Here is a 26,788-nt window from a genome sequence, read left to right as displayed (position 1 = left end):
AAGGAGAGTTTGAGTCAGCCTGTGTGGGTGTCTGTGTGCCTGCTGCTTAGTTACTGGCCTGTGTTGTATTGATGGTAATAACTGATAAAGCTGCAGATCTACACTAGTCTTGTGTTTGTACTTAGCCTAGGATGGACAACAACTCTCTATACATATGTAGAGCTCTCGGCTATGTAAATGTAGTTTTGGGGTTTAATAGTTCAATTTTTGATAGACTCTAACAGATTCATCCTGGGTTAGGTGTCCAGACAGCATCCAATCATCTACCACTGGAAGGGTGGGATCCCTTGGTGTAAATATGACAGCTAAGAATTCCCTTTTGGTGAGGGCATTATGGAGAGAAGGAAGAGACTAGTTTAGAAGATTAGATAGGAAAGAAATGATTGGCATCTATAATACCAATACGATACTACCCAGAAATCATCATATTAACATTTCAATATGTTTTCTGAAGTCAACATGATATATATTATTTATATACATATATATACATATATATTCATATACATCTGTCCTTTTCATTTAGTAATCTATCATAAGCAGTATCTCTTATTAAAAATTTTCCCTAAGTGCTTTGATGGTGGCATCATACTCCATTATATAGATATTACTATAGTTTATAAACTATGGAGTATTTGTATGATTTCCAAATATCTATTATTTTATATAAAGCTGCAATAGACATCTTTGTATCCTAATTTTGTACATATTTCTGATTAGTTCCTTGGAGATACCCATATGTGAGATTTACTAGATGATTACCTGTAGATATTTATTTAGTTCCTATTTTTTTCTAGGAAGTTTGTACTAGGTGTATGCCCATCAGCAATTATTAAGTATGGGCTTCTCATTTTAGTGGCATTTAGAAAAACAAAGTCAAACATGAAACTGAACTTTGCAATTAAGCAGTTATGCTAACTCTATTCTTCACTTAGATTGATTAAAGTTTAAAGCTGAAATTTTCAACATATGATCCCTAGACCCAGCAGCATCAGTATCACCTAGAAACTTGTTAGAAATGAAAATGTTGAGGTTCTACCTCAGATTTACTGAATCAGAAACTTTGGGAATGAGAATCGGTGATCTGGGTTTTAACATGGTGATTACAATGCATACACAGGTTTGAGAACCGCCAGTTGAAAGCATCAAAGAGTCCTTTCTATGTCCTGAAAAGTGTTTTCCTGCTTTTAAATGTCCAAAGCCATTTTCTGGGCCCTCACCATTTATAAGGACTGTGTAATGTGACACAAAGGCAATGGGTTTTCATTTCAAGGATCTGAGTTGTAAGTCCGCCCTACTGGGTATGCAACAGAACACAGGCAATAATGAGTTGTTACACTGCTACACCTTACATTTCATGTTGAAAAATATTCTATATCATTTAGCCCAAATGTGATATTGGAAGGATGTTTTCAGCTAAGTGACCCCAGATGTTTCATGGTTACGCAAGAATGCAGAACAAAACATGTTATCCTGCAGAATGAAAACACAATATAAGTTTTCTTTAGCAGCTGTGGCTGGAGGTTGCAAAAGGGAATAATCTGGCCACCCTCCAGGCCATTAGCATCCCCTCCCCCAAGGAGCAAAGAACAATCCAGCCAAAGAAGGAAAAACACAATGATCTCAAGTTCATAGCTAATATTGAGAAGTGGGAGGGATGGGACATCTGGGGTGTATCAAAACAGAGGTGACGGAGTGGAGTAGAGAGCACCTCCACCCTCCACCTCTAGATCAGACTAGTTCATTTAGAATGACTGAGAGGCACGACCCCAGTGCTCTTCTCAAAGCAATGCCTGCCAAGACTTCAGGCACTCTGGTGGGTATGGTAGGGAAAACTAGGAATCAATAACTTCTTTCCAGTGCCCTTCAAATAGCATGGCAGAAATGGTTGTTTTCTTCACCTGGACTTAATAATGTCCCTGCTTGTGAGTTCATTCAAGACTTTGTTTCATTGCCTTTCCAAAAGAATGCAGTGTGATATAGTGGGAGAGTTATAGATATGCTGTTGAGCAGCACAGATGTAAAACTCCATGATTTGCCACAACCCAGCCATATGACCTTTAGTGAGTCACTTAAACTTTGCTGAGTCCCAGTTTCCCAAAAATACCTTCTTGGCACTACAGGGATTAAATGAGGTCCTGTGCTAGCACATAGTAATTGCTCCATAAATGATCATTCCTGTCATTCCTTCACAGTGCTTTGGTGTCTTTTCAATACCTCAGTCCCCTACCCCAGTGTGAGAGACACAAAAATATTCCACTGATGCTCCATAAAGAAAGAGTAAATTTCATCATGTACTTCAATCTTGCACATTTAGGAAGTTCCTTTCTTTTCTAAATTCTTTATCTATCCATCTTTCTGGGACACTTCAGAGTGCTCCTGCTACCTCTCTCTATAGTGAGCATCTGAAATAAGGATTCCTGTCACAAAGCCAGGCCTATATGACTCACCCTGAGTCCCAGATAGACCTTCCTCTGGGAAGGGAGAAAGGAATTACAGAGAAGATACTGAGATGTATTATCTTCTTTTTGAACCTTGCTGGTCCTGAGTTCTAGGCCTTCAAGAGTCTAGCCTAGATCAGTCAGCAGCCAAATACTTACCATCAGATACCTAACATTATTTCAGGTTCATCACTAAATCCCCAGTCCAAAAGATTTCTGAAAGGCTGGACTTGAACTTGAGTTGACCTGGAATTCAGACTAGGTTAAGAATTACTCCATATTTCAACTGTCTTCCCAGCCCCAACCTCTTATTGTCTTCTCAGAGACCAAACATTTAATTCAAATCTGACAAATGGGTCAAGGACTAAATGAAATACTACTACTACTACTAATAATAATAACAATGATAATTATAACAGTTAATGATAATAGTTGTTGTTATTACTATTATTATTATGGAGATTGAATCCTGGTGAATTCAACCACTGAGATACACTCTCAGCTTTTTAAAAAAATGTTTTATTTTGAGAAAGGGTCTTGCTAAGTTGCTGAAGCTGGTCTTGAACTTGTGATCCTCCTGCTTCAGCCTCCCAGGTTGCTGAGTCTACAGGAAGCACCACTTTACCAGACTAGAATCATTATTTTAATTCTATCTGATTTAATGGAATCTTCTTAAGATGTGGTTGATTTCCTTAGCATCCTGGTATATGGTGGCTAGTGCTGTTCAGCCAATGGTTTAAATGTCTCTGGGTTTCCACATGGCCCCCTACTCTTATTTGCCCCTATCCTAACTCTGTGACTACTTAGAGGACTTAGTTAAAGTCAAAATTTGATCCTGAGGTTCATTTAAACTTCCAGATTCTCACTGGAAAGGCAAGGACAGTTGCACAGTTTAAGATTTAGAAACATGGTGCTTATCCTAATAATGCTCAGTGATTATTGGCATGGAGATTATCCATTGACAGAGACTTATTATTTAAAAATTTCTTAGCTGGTCATTCAAAAAATAGATGCTGAATTTCTTTTTATTCATTCAATTCTGAAACATTCCTTCATTCAATGTAGATTTAATAAACACTTAATATTTATCAGGATTATGGGGATACAGTAGGATTAAAGTAATGTCCCTATCTCCCTGAGGTTTACTGTCTGTTGAGAAATTTAGACATTAAACAGAGAGTCAAAAATCTACGGATTGTTGCAAAAGAATAACCACAGGATATGGGGCAAAGTAAATGACCCATATTCCTTCCCCTCAGGAAATAAGGTCTTGCTCCTTCCTCCTCAATACTCTGACCCATCCTAGTGCCCCTGCCTTAGGACCCCTCAGTGTATTTCATGCGTTTGGTTTGGGCTATAAGTTAGAAGTCATTCTGATTAGGCACTAGGTTCTTGATGTAAAAGGAGTGACAAATGAGGAAGAACCGAGTCTTCTGAGTCTATGACCCATGTTTTTCGAGTTCTTTCCACCTACCCCTCTCACCTGTTAATGCCATGACTACACCATCCTAGCCTCACTTCCTTCCCCCTCTCACCACCAAAAAAATACTGTGCCAGTGTCTGTAGGCATTCACTGGTTGAGTCTTCCATGGATTCAAGCCACCACCTAGTGACTTCCTCTACTGCCTCAGCCTCTCTGCTAAACAACGCCCTGTCCATGGGCACTAATGATACTTCCCTGAGCACAGCTGTGTCCACCAGGCACCACAGGCTCCTCCTGCAGCTGATGAGGAGCACAGGAGGTACCCAAGCTTCTGTGACACTGTTCTGTGCAGGGACAAAGAACGTCTCCCCCCTTTATGTGTATGCTCAATTACTCAGACTCTTTCTGCTTAGTTAATAAGGGCCATAGGGAAACAACAACTTTTAATTCTAATATACAGTTCCTGGCTTTCTATGGGACAGAGATATATAACCACAGGGTATAAATAAGGGGTGGGTGGTGGCAGAGTCTGGGCCCACAGGCAAACAAACCCATGTCAGACACTGATCTGTCCCTGAGATCACTCACCCTTCCTGACAGTGGAGGCTTTGTTAAGGGTCAGGCTTGTGGTGCCTGGCTCCCGCTGTCCTGGGATGACTATTCTCCCAGGAGGAGCTTCAGTCCTTCCTGAGGAGATTTTTGAATCTACTTACTGATTCCCTGAACATGTCAGACCCATCTGGATCCCAGCAGAAGTCACAGTTTGGGCTCTTGTTGGGACCCACAGCTTTTGTCTATCTTACATTATTGATCACTCTCCTAGACCTAGCCCTCCTCCCATTTCCCCCCAAAACAATCCATCTATTTTTTTTGCATTTTTATTTGTTCTGATTAGTTATACATAACAGAAGAATGCATTCTATTCATTGTACACAAATGGAGCACAACTTTTCATTTCTCTGGTTGTACACAATGTAGAGTCGCACCATATGTGCAGTCATACATGTACCTAGGGTAATGATGTTCAATCCATCTATTTTTTAACATGTCACTTTCCCTGTCACTTTGATTAACTAGTCCTCCACAAAGCAAAAATGAAAAGTAAAGATTGAATACACTCCCTAAGTAAATGCCAAAACGATGCAATAATATGTCAAAAAGAAATTAATGTTATAACAGTTGGGTGTTCTTGAGCAATGACTAGATTCCATTGATAATGCTAGTAATTCTCTTCTTGAGAAGGGGTTATAAAAAGGAATAAAGAATCTAAACAAAAACAGCATGGTATTGGTACCAATAAATAGTCATGTAGACCAACAGTACAGAATAGAAGACACAGAGACCAACCCACATGAATACAGTTATCTCATACTAAACAAAGGTGCTAAAAACATATATTGGAGAAAGGATAGCCTCTTCAACAAATGGTGCTGGGAAAACTAGAAATCCATATGTAGCAAAATGAAATTAAACCTCTATCTCTCACCGTGCACAAAACTCAACTCAAAGTGAATAAAAGACCTAGAAGAAAAAGTAGGCCCAAATCTTCATCATGTCAGATTAGGCCCCGACTTCTTTAACAAGGGTCCTAAAATGCAAGAAATAAAATCAAGAATCAATAAGTAGGATGGATTCAAAATAAAAAGCTTCCTCTCAGCAAAAGAGACAATTGTTGAGGTGAAGAGAGAGCAAATTTATATATACATACATCAGATAGAGCACTAATCTCTAGGATATATAAAGAACTCAAAAAACTTAACACCAAAAAAGCAAAGAACCCAATCAATAAATGAACAGGCACTTCTCGGAAGAAGATACACAAATGATCAACAAATATATGAAAAAATATTCAACATCTTTAGTAATTAGAGAAATGCAAATCAAAACTACTCTAAGATTTCATCTCACCCCAGTCAGAATGCAGTTATCAAGAATACAAACAATAATAAGGGTTGAAGAGAATATGGGGGAAAATACACACTCATACATTGTTGGTGGGACTGCAAATTCGTGCAACCACTCTGGAAAGCAGTGTGGAGATTCATCAGAAAACTTGGAATGGAACCACTATTTGAACCAGCTATCCCACTCCTCAGGTTATACCCAAAAGGCTTAAAATCAGCATACCATAGTGACATACCACACCAATGTTTATAGCAGCTGAATTCAAAATAGATAAACTTTTGTACTGGTTGTACACCTACCTAGATGCCCATCAATAGATGAATAGATAAAGAAACTGTGGTATGTATACACAATGGAATATTACTCAGCAATAAAAGAGAATAAAATTATGGCATTTGTAGGTAAATGGATGGAGCTGGAGAATATTATGCTAAGCAAATTAAGCCAATCCCCCCAAACTAAAGGTCGAATGTTTTCTCTCATTAGTGGATGCTGATGTATGATGAGGGGCAGGGGAAGAATGGAGGAACTTTGGATTTGGCAAAGGGGAGGGTGGGTAGGGATTATGAGGATAGGAAAAATAGTGGAATGAGGCACATGTATGATTCCATGAATGGTGTGTCTCCATACCGTGTACAACCAGAGAATTGAAATGCTGCACTCCATTTGTATATGAGAAATTGAGATGCATTCTGCTGCCATGTACAACTAAGTAGAACAAATAAAAAAATATTTTTAAAAAATCTCGCATTTACACTAGAATGTGAGCTAGTTTTGACAGTGATCACCCTGTTCTATGCCTTTTGGAATCCCGCATCATTCTAACTGCATAACTTTCATACTTCATGCAATAAGTGTTTAAGTTGTCAAATTTCTAAAATAAAAACTGAACATCAGTTTATTGAGTGATTATTATACCCTGACCCTGAACTAGGCATTTCCATGTTATATCATTCCATCTCAGCATTAATATTAGGTATTAGTAGAGGTGTAGACTCAACTGCTATAACAAAGGTATCTCAAAATACCAGGTAGATTAAATAAGGTGTGAGTTTTCTTTCTTTCTTTTTCAAATAATGTTCTAGCTTATGATCCACCAAACAAGTCCAGGACATGTTTTGGCTCAAGCATCCTTAACATGTAATTTCCATTGGATCCAACACAGCTGCTCTACCAGGGGGTAGAGGAAAAGTGTCAGGAAGCACATCTGCATTTCCAGAAATACAACTCAAAAGTGGCAGAAAACATTTTTGTTCACATCCTATTTGCCAGATTTTAATCACATAGTTAAACCAATATGCAAGGAAGAGTGGGAAATGTAATTGCTAATTAGGTGGCCTTGTATCTATTTAATATTATCTATTTAAGGTTGTCAAACAAAGGAGAATAGATATTGATAGACAAGTCTCATAAGTAAATTCATATGCATGAATAAATATCTTAATTCTTATTAAAGCTAGGAATAAGTTACAGGAAGATGCTGGTTTCAAGCTCAGAAAAGTTCTTCCTTCTGTCAGTGTATTCAAAATTAAATGGCTTCTGAAAAGCTACCTCAACTTATAAGAGCTTGGTGTGCAGGTCAAAAAACAAAACCATAATTTCTTAATTTACAGTGGAAGAACATTCATATCAAGAGATCAGAATGTTTTTGTTCCCCATCGAGGCTCAGATTTTCCTGGTATTGGGAATCCACTAGTGTATACTGAACCTCTATCTGGGTCAGGTGCTGGGCTAGACATTTTCCACAAACAATCTCATTTGGTCTATGTGCCAAACTCAATTAAGTCAGGATCATTCAGACCACTCAGACCATCTTACAAGTAAGTAACTCAACAGGAGAGGGATTTTGAAGCTGAGAAGCAGCCAGGTTGGTGTCTAAATCCAGGTCTATATAATACCAAAGTGAGTGCTTTTCCCATCACACCCTGCTGCTTATGTGAGAGGTTTTTGTGGTGAGCTTCAGGACATCCTTGGTGATATTTTTTACTGGTTGTGCCTCTTGACCACATATCTGTTACAGCACTTACTGCGGTAGACACATTCTTATTATTGAAGGCTGTCTTTTCCAGTCTCCTTCCATCTCCTGGTATTCTTGGATCCTGTCTTAGTCATTTGACAAAGTTGAGTGCAACACAGGGTCTGGTATTTGGTACATACTTAAACGAATGATGAAATGAGTTAATAAAAAATGTCCTCTTAACTTACAGTTAAAATCAGACCTGAAAATGAGTACCCCCAACTCTTCTCTTCAACACTTAGCCCCATCCCATTTCACCACATTAACATTTATTCCAAATCCTTGGTTTCCAACTTTTGTGCCAGACACAATAAAAAAAAAAAATATTTCCAACTGATTCCAAAACAACATGTTTCATGTACTGGAAAGGTCTTCCAGGGTTGAGTTTTTGCTTCCACCTAACCACAGTCCATCCTGTTGCTTCGTCCACATATTCCCTGTTTTGTTTCACCCTCAGGAGCTCAGGAGAAAGTGATTTCCCATTTCCAGTTTACTATAAAAATAAGCCCTCAAGATTCAGGGAGAGGGAAAGATGCCAGCTCCAGGCTGAGGTCATGGTTTTGTTTAAAGAGACTTTACTGATCATCTTGAAGGTGTACAACACCCCTGCAGTGATGCTGGTGGGGATTGGCCTCTTCCCCTGCTGTGGCTCTGGGGAGAAAGGAGTCTTTAAAATCACTCATTTTTTCACTAGTGACACACATGATGGGATGTGTGGGTAGAACCAACCCAATTAAGTCAACATATATTCTAGATGCATGCTCTCTGCAAGATGGAATAGGAGGTGCAATGAAGTGGAAGAAGAGATCCTTTCCTGCAAGCCTTTCCTCATTTGAAAAATGATTGACACCCATCAAGTGCAGATGAGGGTTTCTGTCTTTCCCCCCTCCAGGCATGATGCTGAGCCAATGTGAAGTTGCCATAAAAATTCCATGCAAGTTTTGTATTCATTTCACAGATATTCCAAGTTGTTTTAATATACACATACATCTCTTCTCTCAAATATTTGAGTAAAATTGATACCTGGGAAAGAGGCCCTATATCAACCCTATAGCTTAGTAGGGCCCTGGCTGAAATGTTCATACCCTTGAGTACACCCATTCCCTACTGGGAGGAGCTCAGGGCTGAACAAAGTCTGAAATCTTTTCTAGATCCAAAATTCTTTTATGAGGAGTCAAAAATAAATTATATCAGAAACAATATGGCAGATATATTTGAATTGAAGACCATATAAATTCAATTTATTTACTTCAAAACTCTAAATAAAATATTTCTGTGGACCAAATTCACCCACCAACTATCAGTTCTCAAACTATATTTCCAGTATTTATATTTTTAGAAAAGTCCCCAATGGCCTCTCATGATAAGACATTTGGAAACCCTGATGTAAAGTATGTACAGATTCTTTAAAAACTGTAAACCTGGTATTAATATAAGACATTACAGAGGGTATCATGATGTCTTTGCCATGTCGGATGATTCAAATGAGATAATGGATATTGCTTGGTGCAACTCAGGAACTGAAGTTATCAGACTGGAAGGCATGGAACCTGCTCAAATCTCTCTCCTTCAGAGCCTCATCACGGGTGTGTTCTGGAACACCTGTCCACCTGGAGGCCAGTACAACTAACATGTCAAAGATATTCTTGACCTCTTGCCTCTTCCTAGTAGCTCAGATCCCTGGCTATGAGCTATTCTGGTGCAGAAACAACTGTGGCACCCAGAGGTTCTCTCTCTTTCTTCACCTACTCATTCTAGGACTTCTGTGTCCAAAGAAAGGGACAGATTTTAGTCAAATCTTAAAAAGAGGGCCTATCAGGCTGGAGTTGTAGCTCAGCTGTAGAATGCTTGCCTAGCATGAATGAGACCCTGGGTTCAATTCCCAACACTGTAAAAAAGAGGAGCAGGGCTGTCCTTTTGGGCTCCTGGGTCTCTCCTGACCCAGCCCAGACACTAGGGTCCTATGCATGGTGTTCTTTTTTCAAACTGGCATTCAAAAGACCCTATTTCCTGAGCTTCTCCCGCCTTGCTTCCCTATCTCAGAACAAATGTATCTGTCAAGGGGGTCTGTTCTTTTGGAGTAGTTTTGTGTATCAAATTGATATGATAAATAATGTTTAAGGTCCTAAATTAAGAGCTTCATGAAAACAGATTCAAGTCATTCATGTCTATGCCCCTGTCCCTAGTTTGTAAGGCCGAGGTGGGACTCAAAGCTACAAGTGAAAAAGTGTCAGGGTTTTAGAATGTTCTGGCATTCCCTTTTATTCACTCAACAAACATTTGTGTACTTATAGTGTTTAAGGCATACTCTATAGGTCCGTGGGTTGTTAAACTTAGGGAACTTCAGCATCATCTTAGAGGACTTCAGATGCACAAAGTTTTGAACTGAAGATCCTGGTTCAGGAGGTCTGGATGGGCCTGAGCATGTGAATTTCTAACAAGTTCCCAGGGATGGCTGATGCTGCTCTTAGGATCCCATACTTTGAGAACCACTGTACACAGCCAAGTATCTGACCTCATAAGATGCTGCAGTATAGGGTGGTTACGCCAAAGAGATTAAAGGTGGAGACTCGATCTCATCTTTGCAGGTCATGGTGAAAGACACGCAGGGAACACAGAATCCCCCTTAAGCTGGTGTCTGTGCCTGCCGCCCCCAGAGTCAAGTCCGAACTACAAAGTCAGATGCGCTGCGCCCCTCCCGACGCAGGCAACGGTGAAGGGTGAAGGCGAGGCGAGAAGAGGGGAGTCCTGGCACCTTCTCTGGGCTGGGGCCCTGCCTACCGCGGGAGGACGGAGGGAAGGGTCCAGGGGCCAAAGGAGCACTCCCCAACAGGCCGCTGCGGGAGAACGGAGGAAGTGCCCCCCTCCGGGCCCCGCCTGCGCCGGCGCTCCGCTAGCGGTCGGGGCGGTGCCGGCGGCAGCGGCGTGGGGCGGGCCGCGGCGACCCCCGGTCCCTCCCCTGGGCCGAACCGCGGCCGCACTCGCGCCGCCCGGGCCGGGTAGTCGCAGTCGCCGCCGCCCGGCTGGCCGGGCCTCGCGGTGCGGAGACCCCGGCGGTGTCGCAGTACCCGCGCGCCCGCCAGCCATGGCCCAGCCCGGCGAGGAGGCTCTGCCCGGACCCGAGACGACGGTGCAGATCCGCGTCGCCATCCAGGAGGCCGAGGACGTGGAGGAGCTAGAAGACGAGGAGGAGGGGGCGGAGACGCGGAGCGCAGGGGACCTGGCCCGGTACCTCAGCCCCGGCTGGGGCAGTGCTAGCGAGGAGGAGCCGAGCCGCGGGCACAGGTAGGCGCGGGCCTGCGGAGGGGGACCCGGAGGGGAAAACGCGACTCGGGGTAGCTGACAGCGCGCTGCTGCTCCACTGGTAGAGGGGTTGAGTCAACCCCGCCAACGGGGAAGCGGCTCTGGGTTGTCCCACTGAGTCAGAACTGGATTTTGGCGGCCGTCTGTTCCCCACTCGGCAGCTTCTTAACCCGATAAGGCTCCCGGAGCTGGCGGCGGGGATCGGAGGGGCCTGGACGTGGGGATGCTCTGGGATCCAGGAGGCAGACCTACATGGGCCAGCCTAGCCATCCCCTGTTCTGGAGGAGACGTCCCTTCCGTGTGGTCTCCCCAAAGCTCATCCCAACAGCCTAGCCTTCACCCCTGAGGCTGGACCACCTCCCCTTGAGAGTGGTCCTTTGGGATCCTTCATTGCCATCATCGCCTCAGGGTGGGAGCAGGCCAGGCGCAGCTAACACTTGCTCATGGGACTTCAAGCAGCCGTGATTTCATGGTTGGAGAGAGCTCTTGTCCTGATTTGAGGTTTCCCTGTTGTATCTATGCAACCCCTGCCCCCGCCGCCCCCCACCCCCGGGAATCCCCAGTTTCACATAGACGTCCCCCCTGACTTCTCTGCCTGCAACATCATCTTGCTGCCTGGGACGGTGGGGATGGGGTTCCTGGTTGATAGATGGCTTGGAGCTGGTATGGCATGGCACCTGTCTAACCTTGCCCCTGAGTCCTGAGCTTTGTCCTCAGCCAGATACCTTAGGCTGTGTCCACTAATGCCCAGGTCCTTCAGAACTGTGATTGTTTGGTCCTGCTGTTGAAAGGATTTACAGTATGGAGTATCCACAGGAATGACGAGGATAATAACAGAACTTGCAAATTCTAGGAAATGCCAAGAGGCATTTGTAAGAACCCTCTTTCCTCTGAGACTCTGAACAGGTTTTCAGCTGTTAAGGCTCTGCAGGATCATCCTTGGCAGGCATATTTACTTCACTGGGAGAATACTGAAGACTGGGTGTAAGGATACTGGGACCAGATCCATTCCCCAGTTAAAAGGGTCTGGACTTAGGAACCCAGAGATTCAGGGCAGACCAGAGGAGACAGCTAACAGAGGAGAAAAGTCCAGCCCCACCATTTAGGACAGGAAAACTATCCCACAGCATATGACACAGGAGATCTATCAGCACTTTATATACTAAAAAGCCTGATTCATGCAACTCTGTGCTTAGTACTGAGGGCATAAAAATGATGAAACTGCAGTAACTGACAACTCAGAGTCTTGAGAAGCAGCCACCTCGTCACAGAACTTCAGAGGTCATGTAAAATAGCTCTGAGTGGTTTATCCTTCTGTTGTTATTTTTCTCCTGCCTGTGGACAAATAAAGCTGCGCCTATCTTGGAGATTAAATTAGCCAGGATTAAATCCCCGCTTATTTTCTGAGCTTTGAAAGATCCTCTATGGAGGTCTAGGAGAAATTGGTCCTCAAACATGGGTGGGCCTCTTGCCTCACCCCTCACACTCTACCTCCAGAGCTGTCCTTTTTCTTTCCCAGCTCCATTGGCTTGAGGCTCATGAAATGTTCAGTGTGAAGCAGTTCCTGCTGCCCACCGGCATAGAGTTGACCCCAGAAAAATCTCTGGGGTTCCTGAGGGTAGTGGAGCTGACAGAACCCAGCAGGCAGGCATCCAGGGCTTGAGGAGATGCAGCCAAGAATTGGATAAACGCTGTCCCCAGTTTGGACCCAGTCTGGTGTGTCAGCAGCCACCGCCCTGTGTGAATGTTCTCTGCTCCCGGTGCCTACAGGAGAAAGCCCAGATTCCAAAATCTGCTTGTTCAAAATGTTGCACCCACCTACATGATCCCCTCAACCCGTGGCTTTCTTCCCGGCCTGTCTTGTTTCATGCTCTTGCAGTACCTCATTTGCTTCTAGTTCCCTGAACATGGGAGCCTGTTTCCTGTCTGTGTGCCTCTGCTCTCCCACCTCTAGATCCTCTGATTGATTGATTTGTCAGTCAAACTTCCCTGCCTTCCCCCCAAAATCCCTCCTGAGCTGGGTTTGTTTCTTCTCCTCAGTGTTGCTATAGTGTTCTATACATTTTAGACCTAACACTTGTAATTCCATAGTTCTGTCTCCTCCACAGGATGTGAGCTCTGTGAATCCAGGGATCATGCTTGCCTTTTTCTTACTATACCTTCAGTACTTAGCACAGCACCTGGCATGTAGTAGACACACAGTGAACTTTTGCTGAATGAATGTGTGTCTCTGTCATTAAACTCACTTCATCCTGATTGAAAACCATGTGTCATCCTTCCCTTAGATAAGAAACTCCTTGAAGGCAGTTGCCTGTCCCACACCTCTTCATATCTAGTCCCTAGCCTAACACCTGGCTTACCCCAGGGAAACAAGGGATAAATTCACAAAAAAAAAAAATCTTCATAACTTCTAAATGTTCATTAGTCTTCTCCCCTTGTCTCATTTATTTAAAAATATCTTTTATTTTAACTTTATTAACATAAAACTTTCAAATAAGGAAAATATGAAAGAATAGTACTTGAGCATTCATTTACCCACCATTTAAGTTTAACAGTTGTTATTATTTTGCCATATTTTGTGGGGAGGTGGTACTGGGGATTGAACTCAGGGGCACTCAACCACTGAGCCACATCCCCAGCCCTATTTTGTATTTTATTTAGAGACAGGGTCTCCCTGAGTTGCTTAACACCTTGCTTTGGCTGAGGCTGGCTTTGAACTCACGATCCTCTTGCCTCAGCCTCCCAAGCCATTGGGATTACAGGCATGTGCCACCGTGCCCTGCTATTTTGCCATATTTTTGATGCATATATAATGTGTGTGGTTTCCTCTGAACCATTTGAAAGTACGTTGTACACAAGATTTATACCCTGAATATTTTGTTTTGTAACACTTCATAATGATATTCCCTATAAAATCAATACACGATTATTCTAGCTAAGAAAACTAACAATAATTCCCTTATATGATCACTGAGATCATCTAATAGCCAAATTCCACATTTCAAGGATTCCCCCAGTTATCCCACAATTGTCTTTTACAGATGTTACTTTTTATCCTCAAATTAGAACCCAGTCAATCCAGGTTGAGGCATTTGGCCATTATGTTGCTCTAAGATCTTTCACTCTAGAACATTCCAACCTCTTTTTCCCCTCTAATGCTTTATTATTTTGGACAGAAGAGGCCAGACGTCTTACTGAGTGTCTCGCTTTTTGGATTGGTCTGAATACAACTCATGGTTTCATTGAACTTGCTCCTTTGTAACATGTATGTGCTTCTTATAAACTGAAAGTTAGGGCTAAGCATTGGAGTCAATCCAGATGAAACATTCTGGCAACAATACTTCATAGACTTTGCGTGAAACTTCCCCCTCAGGAGGTATCCCACCATTAATGATGCTCAATTTGACTATTTCGGTAAGGCAGTTTCTCCATTATACAGGTATGTTTTTTTCCCTTTGTAATTACGAATAATTTGTTAATTTGTCCATTTTGTTAGTTCCACGTATCAAACTTATTGATTTGCGTATGTTGAACCATCCCTCTATCCCAGAGATAAATCCCTCTTGATCATTGTAAACAATCCTTTTATTTATCTATTCATAAAAAGACATAGTGGTCTTGCTATGTTACTCAGGTTGTTCTCAAACTCCTGAGCTCAATCGATCCTCCTGCCTCAGCCTCTTGAGTAGCTTAGACTATGGGCATTTGCCACCAAGACTGACAACTGATCCTTTTGATATGCTGTTAAGTTCAGTTTGCTGTTCTTTTGCCAAAGTTTTTTGCATCTGTGTTCATCACAGGTAACTGTAAACTTCTTTTCTTGTAGTGCTCTTGTCTAGCTTTAATACAAGGGTAATACTGGCTTGGTAAAATGAGTTTGGAAGGATTCCCTCCTCTTCAATTCTTTGGAACAGCTTAAAAAGGACTGGTATTTGTTCTTGTTTGGTAGAATTTAGCAGTGAAGTCATCACATCCTGCTCTTTTCTTTGATGGGAGATTTTTGATTACTGATTCAGTCTCCCTACTTGTTATTGATCTGTTTAAATTTTCAGTTTCTTTATAACTTGGTCGTGGTAGGTTGCATGCTTCTAGCAACTTACCTGCACTTCTAAGTTACCTAGTTTTCTTGTGACTATTCTTTTACCGGTCACCTTCACCTGATGATGTTAGCTTCCATTCATGATCCTCACCTGGGTCTATTGCTACACTGGCAATTACTAATTGGTAATTTTCTAATTTTGCCATCCTTTGTAACTTGATTGGTTAACATTCTTATGTAAAAAAGAGATTTGCCTCATAATCTGGATTGATCAAGGTTTAAGGAAAAAATAATTCTCCCTTAATTACCAATTTTTAAAGAGAGCAGTTGGTGTAACAATCACAACAAATACTTAAAATGAGTGGTCTCCCTCAAGTTTGAACTCACTTTCTTTCTCATACATGGATTTTTATTTGCTTACTTTTCAATAATGAGCTATGATCATTATTCTTGATGTTCAAAATGTCTATAATGTAGCTCTGGGAGCCCCCTCACACATTTTTAGTGCATCCCTTAGCAACATGTTCATTAGTCTTTGAGCACTTCCTTGCTTTGGGATACAAGATATTTCAGCCTTGATTTTTTTTTTTTAAAAAAGAGAGAGGTGAGAGAGAGAGAATTTTTAATATTTATTTTTTAGTTTTTGGCAGACACAACATCTTTGTTTGTACATGGTGCTGAGGATCGAACCCGGGCTGCACGCATGCCAGGCAAGTGCGCTTCCGCTTGAGCCACATCCCCAGCCCTCAGCCTTGATTTTTATTTTCCTACTCCAGGCATGGAATCCAGCCATTTCTACAAAAAATACATAGTTTTTCAAATACTAGTGAGAAAGTGTTTAGGAACCAAGATCTGGAATAAAAGTGCTAATTTCTACTAGGATATAATTGCTTTTATGGTTTTTCAATGCAACAAGGATAAAAAAATATTTGCTTTTGAAAGATAAATTTATATTGGTAATTCCTATTCAAATTAAACACTGCAGGGTTTTTGCTATTTTCTTATTTTATTGTTTACACTGATAATCTTGATTCCTAATGACATTAATGCATTTTCTTACTTGCTTTGTCTTTATAATATGTCAAAATGATTCAAATTTATACTACTAAGCATTACTATGAATTATAAAACCCATTGAATACAACAGCTTTTCATTTAGCAAACACAATCATCTAGGTTTCCTCCTCTCTGAAATGTTTCAGGGACATTGCATGGGCTACATTTTACCTGCTCTGGGTCATGACAATAAAAGTCTCCATTTATTAATGCCAATTTATGCCAAATGTGAAACTAAGAGCTTTATAGACATCATCTCTACTCCTACGACAAACCATTATTTAGTTTTGCAGATGCATTCACCAGTTATACTCCTTTTCAGGACCTAGGGACTAGGTTGGAGCAGCATGGCTGAAGACATGGTTAGAAAGGAAGGTCATGATCTCCATAATCTCCATCACTTCCTGCTCTTTTCTTTGATGGGAGAACTTTCGGGCCACCCAAACAGAATGTGGACTCTGTTAGTGGCATCTAATGTGATTGTTCCTGTGATGCCTTTTCCGAAGTTGAGAACATACCTAAATGTTTTCAGCCTGTCTCACTGAAGAGCCTTATTTTTTTGGTTTTGGTTTTTGTGGTGCTGAGGATGAACCCAGAGCCTTGTACATGCTAGGCAAGTGCTCCATCACTGAAGTACACCTCCATTCCAGAACCTTTACCTTTTGAATCTGCCCTCTTGTTTTTATATTGCATTATCAACTTGATTGCTCTTTTGGACCATTTCTGATTCGTTATCTTATTCTAGAAGTGAGTCAAAAGAAACTTCACACTGAACCCTAGTGTTTTTCATAAATGATATTTCTCCTTTGGGTTCAATATCCTTGTTGCTAACCATCATTTTCCTGTTCTTAGGGGCCAAATACTGTATTAGACCATGTGATAGGATAGACATAAGTTCAAGAAATCTTTCCTAGGTCAAAAGTCAGTGAGAATCTCATTATCCCAACATTTTCATTTGAATCAATCAACATACCCAGTTTAACATGAGATCTTTAGAGGTGTTATGCTACAAATCATTTTTGTTTTTCCAAATCATTTACAAATATCATGAATATTTTAGCACTGATCCATGGAACCCAGTTACCTGTTTTGAAATGTGTCCTCTTCTATTCTTTGTGTCCTTTTCTAGCAGACATATAGTAATAACAGCAAGATTTCATAATCACTCCCATTTATGTATTTTTTTAAAAAAAGAAAAACCAATACTTAGGTGTAAAGCTTTTTGAAGTCTTTTTGAAAACCTGTAAAGTACGTATTTACCAGTAACCGTACTTCCTTCCTCCAAGAATCCTGGTAGGTATGATTTACTCCTATTTGTTTTATTTTGTTCATTCTTTTAAAATTCCTACTATGTACAAGGCTCTGGAATGGTTGTAGAATGTTTTTCATAAATGAAAAGAATGGAAGGAGGCAATATGAATCCTACCCTCAGCTTAGGGTTCACGGTGCTAATAAGATATGCATACAAGTAGCCACAATACAACTATTCACAGAGGACAAGGCATTCACAGAGATGGGAACAACACACCAAGGCAGAGAGTCTGGGTAATTTGTGACACAGGGAACTGTGATCTTTCTATTTGCTTGGAGCAGAGGATCTGAAAGCAGATAGATGGAAAGTGTAGAAGCTAGGTACAGCCAGATTCTAAAAGGATCTGAATATGAAGTTAAGGACTTTAGATTTCATCTAGTAGGTAATAGAAAAACCTTTCATTATTAGTACTACTACTACTATTATTATTGTTAAAGTAAAGCAGTAAAGTAAAGTAAATAGCTGTCCTTTAAAATATGTAACATGGCACATAATGGAGGCGGCTGTAGCCCAAAAATACAACACGAGAGGAGGTGGGAGGTGGGAAGTCAGAACTCTAGAAAGGCTCTGGTTGGGAAATATATGAAAGATGCAAGAATAAAAAGAGATGCAAATATCTGAGAGGTAATTTAAATTCTTCCTTTAGAACCATTTCCCAGCCTCTCTGCCTGCCAATGAAAAGTAGCAGGCAACATATCATTTACTTTCAAGGAGGAGAAAAGAAAGAAGACTCTTTTCTAAAGGAATTGAATGTACTGGTGTTAAAGTAAAACTGGTAGCTGGTAGCTGCAGAGTAAAGCCTTCTTTTAGGTGGAAGACCCCAACTGAATGAGTTCTTGCCTATTCACCCTAAAGAGAAGCCTGCCACTTGGCATGCCCCACCCATGAAATACAGAGGGCCACCTAGAAAAACAAAATCAATAGGAGCATAAAACCATCCACCCTGCCAAGAAAAGGCAACCTGGACGTTAATTCTTCAAAAATAATAGCTGTGGAGCTTAACTCCCTTTCCTTACGTGGAGGCTGTATGTTGTGATTTTTCTGCCAAAGAATATAGTATAGAAAGAAAAGGAGTAATTTTGCTGTAGATAAAGCACATCAGACCGGTGACCAAGGTTACTATCCACTGTTACTAAGTTTGATTGATACTTTGTACTCTAATATGATGTAGCTGAGCATGGAACTTTACCTCTATGGTCCTTCTCCCCAAATCCTGTGACCCTAATCTAATCCTAACAAAAACATCATAGAAATCCCAATTGAGGGACATTCTATAATTAGCTAATCAGTACTTTGCAATGCCTGCATGATCATCAAAAACAAGAAAAGTCAGAGAACTCACAGCCCGGGGAGCCCACGGAGACCTGACAACTAAATGTAATATATTATCCTGGATAGAATCTCATAAGTAAAAACTTAAAAATCTGAACAAAGTATAGACCTTGGCTAATAATAATGTAGAATTATTAGTTCATTAATGGTAATAAACGTACCATACTAATGTAAGATGTTAGTGATAGGCAAGCCTAATGTGGGGTATATGGGAACCTATCTATACTATTTTTATAGCTCTTTTGTAAATCTAAAAGTGTTCTAAAATATTTTTTTGAAAATAGTTTATTGAAGATTTTAAATGCAGAAAAAAAATGAATTGCTTACTAATCACATGATGGCTATCAGTGGCATGAAAGTTAAATGGAAGAACTGACTCCAGAGGACACAGAGTTGATGGTGTTAGAAACAAACAAGTTTAAAAGATCCATGCTTCAATTAGTATCCTGAGAGAATTTAAGCCACTGCATGAACAAAAAAAAGAACAAGGTGCTCTTAAAAGGGAACAATCTGAAGGCCAAAAAGAGTTCTTAGAGACTAAATAAATATTGAAATTTTAAAATTCATTAGGAAAAGTCAGAAGATAATACCATGAAATCTCTTAGCATGTAAATCAAAGACAAAGGCAAAGATGGATAACATGAGAGAAAAGGTACATGTAAGAGATCAGTTCAGGTGCAGTTAACTAATAGGACTTTAAGAAGAGAAATATAATTTTAGTAAATGATTTTCCCTGAATGGTACATGTTGGTATATTCATAATAATAAAATAAAATGGATGAACTTTTAATTTTTAGTATCTATCTGTAGACAAAACATGGAATATTAGAGAATAGAATGAAATATTATGAACCACAGCAAAATGAAATAAAGGTACATCTGATTTAATTTGGAGAGTTAGACATGGAAGGAGTGGTAGAGGAAAAGGTAGGCCAATAGTATGCACATGTGTATGGTGAAGAATAATTAAAAAAACAAAGATTGATGGAATAATAAGCCATGCTAAATGTATCATTTAAAACAAATAGAAGGCTAATGGAAAATTGAAAAATAAAAATTTAAAAATTAAAGAAGGGATTTGGGGACATAAGTGACCCCAAATTTTCATTTTGGACATCAGTGGAGAGTAAGCCAGATAAAATAACTACAAACACACAGAGAATTCTGAGGCCAGCTGATAAGGATATGAGTAGATTAGCAGAGGACAGGCTAGGGTGGTGATGATGGGGAGTGGAGAGTTTGAGGTGGACTGGGGATATTGGTATAATGATTTAGCTTATTACAAATGCCTCATTTATCAGAGGTAACTGGGCAGCAAAAGTGACCCTCACACCAGTACATCCTACTCCCAAATAACAGCAGTCAGTGCTGTGTAAAAGCTGAACTCCCACAAGTAAGACGTGCCAGGAAGAAGGCAGTGTGCTCTCTCGGTCCCACTGGCGCCTATGCTGGGGCCTCCCGGCTCTCCTCAGGTCTCCCATGCCTGCTTTCCTCACCAAAGGTGAACCTGTCTCAGACTGGATTGAGAAGAGGAGGTCTGTCCGGCCAGGCTTGTGCAGATCTCCCCGGGGCACACCTCCTCTGCCCACCTGTTCTGTGCCTCAGACATCACCAAAGAGCTTGTTTATCACATTCAGATGCCTCTTCTCCATCGTGGTCTTCTTGCCCTGCTGCGGAATCTGGCACTGTTGACCACCTTCTTGATGCTCTCTGCCCTCCTGGGCTTAGGTGACTTTACTTTGATGATTCTTCTGCCCATGTGTCTTTTGGCCGCCTCTTTCTCCTCACATTTCTAAGGTACATATTCCCCAAAGCATCTGTCCTTGACTCTACTTTGGGTCACATCCAAACTGGATTCCTCAGAGACAGTGAGCAGATGGCTACAAAGGAATAAATTATGTCCCCAGTGAGCTAAGAAACCAAGTTTCTCTTTGTAACCAGTGGGGAGGATCTTGTTACAGGACCAAGTTACTCTGCCCCACTGTCTCCCAGCTACTGGATTCGAGGGTGGGCACAGTGAAGAGGGAAGAACAAGAAGTCTGTGTGAAAAGCATTTGGCTGATGGCAGAACACACATGAATGTCAAGAGTGGGAGTTGTTATTATAATGATCCTCCACACTCGGTAAAAGCTTGATTTTTTAGGTGTTTGGAGACAAAACCCAACCTTTTATGGCTACTTGAGGAGTCTAGTTCACTCAGTGCCTCTGAGGAACCCAGGTAGGGCATAACCTAGTCCCGGTACCTAGGGCCGCCATGACAAAGAGCCCCCAACTGGGTGGCCTAGAACAGCAGGCACGCGATGTCTCGTGGTTCTGGACGCCCAGAGTCTGAAGCCAAGGTGTCTGTAGAGCTGTGCTTCCTCTTCAAAGTGCTGGGGAAGGGTCTGTTCCAGGCTTTCCCCCAGCTTCCAAGAGCAGCTTGTGCTGATGTTGGTTTCTGCTGCATTACCCCCACCTCTGCTCCACCTGCACATGACATTCTCTGTGTGCGTCAGTGTCCATATCTGCCCTTTTAATAAGGACCCCAGTCATATTGAATCAGGGGTCCATGCTACTCCAGTATGACCTCATCTCTACTGATTCCTTCTGCCATGACCCCATCTCCAAATAAGACCAACTTCTGAGCTTGTAGGCTAGGACTTCACCTAGGAATGGTGGTTAGAGGGCCCAGTTCCACCCCTAATTCAGTGTCTCTTTCTGGCCTCAGCAGCACCACTACGAGTGGGGGCGAGAACGAACACGAGGACCTGGAGCAGGAGTGGAAGCCCCCGGATGAGGAGCTCATCAGGAAACTGGTGGCTCAGATCGAATTCTACTTTTCTGATGAAAACCTGGAGAAGGACGCCTTCCTGTTGAAGCATGTGAGGAGGAACAAGTTGGGCTACGTGAGCGTCAAGCTGCTTACCTCCTTTAAGAAGGTGGGGTGGATCCTCAGAAGCCACTTCTGGGATCTCAAGGGTGCTGGGGGTTGTGGCAGTCACCTTTTTTTTTTTTTTTTAAGCCTCCCTAGAACCCTGTTGACCGGCCATTTTTTATTGACTCTGAGGCATTAGAAAAATGATGAACAGAATGGATTTAGGGTCATTATTAACAATATACTTGCACACTCTGAAAAGGGTCCTGGGTGTTGGGCCAAGTCTCAGCTGTCCAGTTATGAAACACTGTGACTTGTTCATAGTTGAGTGCCCAGGAGGTGGCTGCACCAGGGCAGGGGCACTCGAAGGCCTTAACAGATATCCAGAGCCTAGAATTACACACAATCTAGGCTTTTCATTTGTCAAGTTGAATATGAAAAGGGAGAGAGTGAGCACCCAGAACCAGGGAGCTGAGCCTCTCCAAGACTCCAGGTCCTCACCTATACCACAGAGAGATGGGATGTCTAAGAACTGCTGAAACTGAGCAGCAGACTGCTTGTCCCTGTTGTGCCTACCCCAGCATTTGGACTCTGAACTCCCTGCTTCTCAGGGAGTTGACAGCCCAGTTGGAATAAGAACTCTATGTCTCCCTTGGGGCAAGTGTATTTACTAGAATGGAAAAGAACCACACGGCCTGTTGCATAATGGGCTGTGTAACGAGCGGGTCCTAGCCAAGTTGCCTGTGCACTTTGTCAGAGAGCACTGGGGAGGAGCTTCGCTCCTTAGAGCCCTTCTCTGCCTCACCCACGAGTGTGCTCTTATCTATCTATCTATCTATCTATCTCTATCTCTATCTCTTCTTTATTCATTTATCATTCTATTTGCTGAGTGCCATATTATGTACAGGAGGTACAAGATGAATTTGGGGTTGGGGCTGAGTGGTAGAGCACTTGCCTAGCATGCGTGAGGCACTGGGTTTGATCCTCAGCACCACATAAAAATAAATGAATAAAATAAAGGCATCTGTTTATCAACAACTACAAAAATTTTTTTTTTTTAAAAAGATGAATATGGTATTCTTTCTGCCCTTGAGAAGCTCACCATTCAATAAAGAAGAGAGACCTGTGGCATTTTACCACAGAACCCGTTCTACAAAAGACTGAAGAAAGTATTGCTAGGAGTTAGTTGATCAGAGCAAGTAACCCTGCTTGGAGAATCGAGAACTCTCCCCAGGGGTGTGAGATTGGGATAGGATCTTGGAGGATGAGCAGGAGTTTTCAGGGGACAGGAGAAGGGGAAAGGAATTGCATGTCCAGAGAACAGTGAGAAAGCTCTCCCATGAAAAATGTTTGCCAGGGATCCCAAAATGAAGCCTCCAGTAGAACTGCCCTGCACATTCCTTTAGTGCTCCCCAGGGACCTCAAGAGCCAGCCTGTTTTTCTTTCCTTTTTAAGCTTCCATTTGTGGATCTATTCAGGAATGTTCTTCTCTGTTGAAAATCAGCTACAGAATACAGACAGATGCCCTAACACCCCTTAAATAAAAACTAACACCGTATTCATTCAAAGGGTTTCCTGCTAATCATAATGGGAAGCATGTGACAAAGGTTGTAAACATAAGAAAATTATAAAGTTTCTGAAAATCTTGTAGATTTCTTCTAGAAATTGCACAAGGGTAGAAGCTGCCTGGTTCCTTTTCTAAGGTGGTACCTGGACACTCTTAGTAACAGGTCAGTACACAGGCCTAGGATGCTCCGACTCTAACAGAGCTTTCCTAGAGGACCGTGCTGCTGGCTCTGAGGCCCGTGGTTCTGCCAGAGCCTGCTTCTCCCTCCTTAGGATGTGGTCTTCCACAAACTTCTCAGCCCTCTGAGTAAGGCAGCATTTGCCTTCCCCCAAGTACTCCTTACTCAGACTTCAGGCTTAGGAGGCAGTTGCTTCTTCTCTCTGAAGTGTACCCTCCCTACAGTTTTTTGAAAAGGTTCCACCATGTCTCACCCCAATAGAGCCATTGCCTGGCTTTCCCACAACGTCACCATGACCAGCAATCATCTTTTTCACACCTAAGCCTGCTTCTCCTTGGCCCGTGTCACAGTGATCACCCCACTGATTCTGTGTGTAGATGATTTGTGATTCCTGCAACATAAGCCTAAGTCTGGCCATTTCCTCCAAAGGGACATTGTAGAGTGGACAGTGCTCTCAGTCCAGAGCCTGTCCATTTTCAGGTTCTCCCGTGGTTTCTCTGTCCCACCCAGTTAAGTGAGCCTTCCTTTCTTGATTTCCATGAAGTTTCTGCTGTAGGCTTAGGGGCACCTGGAGTTCCCAATTCCTTTGCAGAGCAGCTTCACTGGCCTGGCCTCAGAGGACTCTATTTCGCCACTCTTGGCTCAGGTCACCTACCCCACCCACCTTCACTGTTTCTTTGGGATGATTCATTCTCCCTGGCTTTCCCTTCACCGGAAGTGGGCCTCTAGAAAATTACTGTTTTACAATATAAATATAGCTTTCATATACTGCAACATCAACATGCACAATTTCCATCAAGGGAGGGGGAGGGAGGGATTATTTCATCATTCTTTAAGAGGCTTAAGCTGGATTTAAGTCCCAGTTGAAGCAGTCCATGTCATTTTCCAGAGATATTGCAGAGAAATAGAGAAGATCTTTTGGGACCTTCTCTGTATCAAATGCAGAAATACGACTTCAGAGAAGTGTTTGAATGTCACAATCTCCAAGTCCTATCAAAACAATAGCACCTAAAATTTGAAATAAAACCAGCACATGATTACTGAATATTCTCTGGGAGCAAGGCACTAGTCTAAATTTTACATGTAATGGTGTGCGTCTTTATGTGTAAATGTGTATTTTTATTCATTCAATCTTCATGATACCTGTTTGGGGTAGACACTACTAACATTTCCAATTTACAAATGAGGAAGCTGAGGCACTAAGAGGCTGACTGTTGAGGTCTTGTTGCCAGTTGGAGGTGAGCCTTAGATCTATATATACAACAGCCTTGATCCAACCTACAGGTTTAACTTGTACACTTGCGCAGAATTAAATATTTCCACTGTCATGGAATGTCCTGTTGGACAGCTCTAAACTGTGCTGCCTGATGTAGATGTAGAAAGTGTTTCCATTCATCAGATATTTGAGTGTCCACGCAGTCAGGTATGAGTCTAGATATTAGTATTACAGGCATGAGGGAGAGAAGGAAGGAAATTCAGTATGCTTAAATGTAGACAAGGACATTAGGTACCATTTCAGGTTTGCTGTATGTTTTTTAGGTGAAGCATCTCACACGGGACTGGAGAACCACAGCACATGCCTTGAAGTATTCAGTGACCCTTGAGTTGAATGAGGACCATCGGAAGGTGAGGAGGACCACTCCCGTCCCACTGTTTCCAAACGAGAACCTTCCCAGCAAGATGCTCCTGGTCTATGATCTACACTTATCCTCCAAGCTGTGGGCTCTGGCCACCCCCCAGAAGAATGGAAGAGTGCAGGAGAAGGTGATGGAAAATCTTCTCAAGCTCTTTGGGACTTTTGGAGTTATCTCGTCAGTGAGGATCCTCAAACCTGGAAGAGAGCTGCCCCCTGATATTCGGAGGATCAGCAGCCGGTACAGCCAGGTGGGGACCCAAGAGTGCGCTATTGTGGAGTTTGAGGAGGTAGAAGCAGCTATCAAAGCCCACGAATTTATGATCACAGAATCTCAGGGGAAAGAAAACATGAAAGCTGTCCTGATTGGTATGAAACCACCCAAAAAGAAACCTTCCAAAGATAAGAACCATGATGAGGAGCCCTCTGCCAGCATCCACCTGAACAGGTCCCTGAACAAGAGGGTGGAGGAGCTTCAATACATGGGGGACGAGTCTTCTGCCAACAGCTCCTCTGACCCTGAGAGCAATCCTACATCTCCTATGGCTGGCCGACGGCATGTGGTCACCAACAAGCTCAGCCCTTCTGGCCACCAGAATCTCTTTCTGAGCCCAAATGCCTCCCCGTGCTCAAGTCCTTGGAGCAGCCCCTTGGCCCAACGCAAAGGTGTTTCCAGAAAGTCCCCACTGGCTGAGGAAGGTAGACTGCACTCTAGCACCAGTCCGGAGATCTTCCGCAAGTGCATGGATTACTCCTCTGACAGTAGCGTCACACCCTCTGGCAGCCCCTGGGTTCGGAGGCGCCGCCAAGCTGAGATGGGGACACAGGAAAAAAGTCCTGGGGCAAGTCCCCTGTTGTCTCGGAAGATGCAGACTGCAGATGGGTTACCTGTAGGGGTGCTAAGGCTGCCCAGGGGCCCTGACAACACCAGAGGATTTCATGGTGGACATGAGAGGAGCAGGGCCTGTGTATGAATGCCTTCTATTTTTAATACCAGCTCCATTGAAAACCACCTGTGTTTTCAAGGTTCTGACAAATACCTGGCATGACATAGAATGGAATTCAGTCCTCTTTGCAAGATTTTGTATACATGTAGACCTCTTAATTTATATATTTGTAAGGCATATAAATTGTCTGGTACCCTATGGTTTTGAGATCATCTTCTAGTTCCTATCACCCATTTGTCCCAGCATGGCCATTATTTGGATAGTGCCTGATGTGTGTGTGTGTATGTGTGTGTGTGTGTGTGTGTGTGTGTGTGTGTGTAGTGGCTCTGAAAGGCTGTGGGACAGAGGGGTGCCTGGAGAATGTCTAACAGGTCCCATTTTGGAGACTGTTTCCCCACCACCACCCTTCAGTGATTGAGTTGTCCTTGGTAGGCCATACTAGGGCTTCCTAAGAGCCAAGATGAGTTTTGTTGTTTAATGACAAATAGATAAACTTATAGCATGGTGTCTTGTAGGACCAAATGTATGTTCCCTGTCAAGTGAATAAATAATTAAACACCCACTGGAGTGTTGACTCTGAAGTCATAGATTGTGCCTGACAAAAATTGTTCCCATCTGAAAAGGCTGTGGGTGTTGTGCCATGAGGCCCTGAAAAGCTCAGCAGGGATACATTTTTTCAGTGTACCCCAGGGCAGCCCTGAGCTCTCCTTGGAGCTTCCGCAGGTGAGAGTTCTCTCATCACAGTGAATCTCACTGAGCAGGCAGCTTAGCACATCATGAT

At 42.4% G+C, this 26,788-nt stretch overlaps 1 protein-coding gene across 2 annotated transcripts; it reads left to right on the top strand.

Moving 5' to 3' along the window:
• The first annotated feature begins 10,805 nt into the window (after positions 1-10,805).
• On the top strand, positions 10,806-26,559 carry Larp6 (La ribonucleoprotein 6, translational regulator). Of its 2 annotated transcripts, none has more exons than XM_071607337.1 (3): positions 10,806-11,071; positions 21,539-21,746; positions 24,967-26,559. In XM_071607337.1, the coding sequence occupies exons 1-3, from the start codon at positions 10,872-10,874 to the stop codon at positions 26,032-26,034; spliced, it is 1,476 nt and encodes a 491-aa protein (XP_071463438.1). In that variant the 5' UTR covers positions 10,806-10,871; the 3' UTR covers positions 26,035-26,559. The 2 variants fall into 2 exon arrangements, with proteins under 2 accessions (XP_071463438.1, XP_027781928.2); XM_027926127.3 differs by having other exon boundaries at positions 21,536-21,746.
• The last annotated feature ends 229 nt before the right edge of the window (positions 26,560-26,788 follow it).

The sequence above is a fragment of the Marmota flaviventris genome, chromosome 2, assembly GCF_047511675.1.
Source record: "Marmota flaviventris isolate mMarFla1 chromosome 2, mMarFla1.hap1, whole genome shotgun sequence".
NCBI classification, from domain to species: Eukaryota; Metazoa; Chordata; class Mammalia; order Rodentia; family Sciuridae; genus Marmota; species Marmota flaviventris.
The sequence above is the reverse complement of the archived record's forward strand: the minus strand, read 5'-3'. Positions and strand labels throughout refer to the sequence as shown.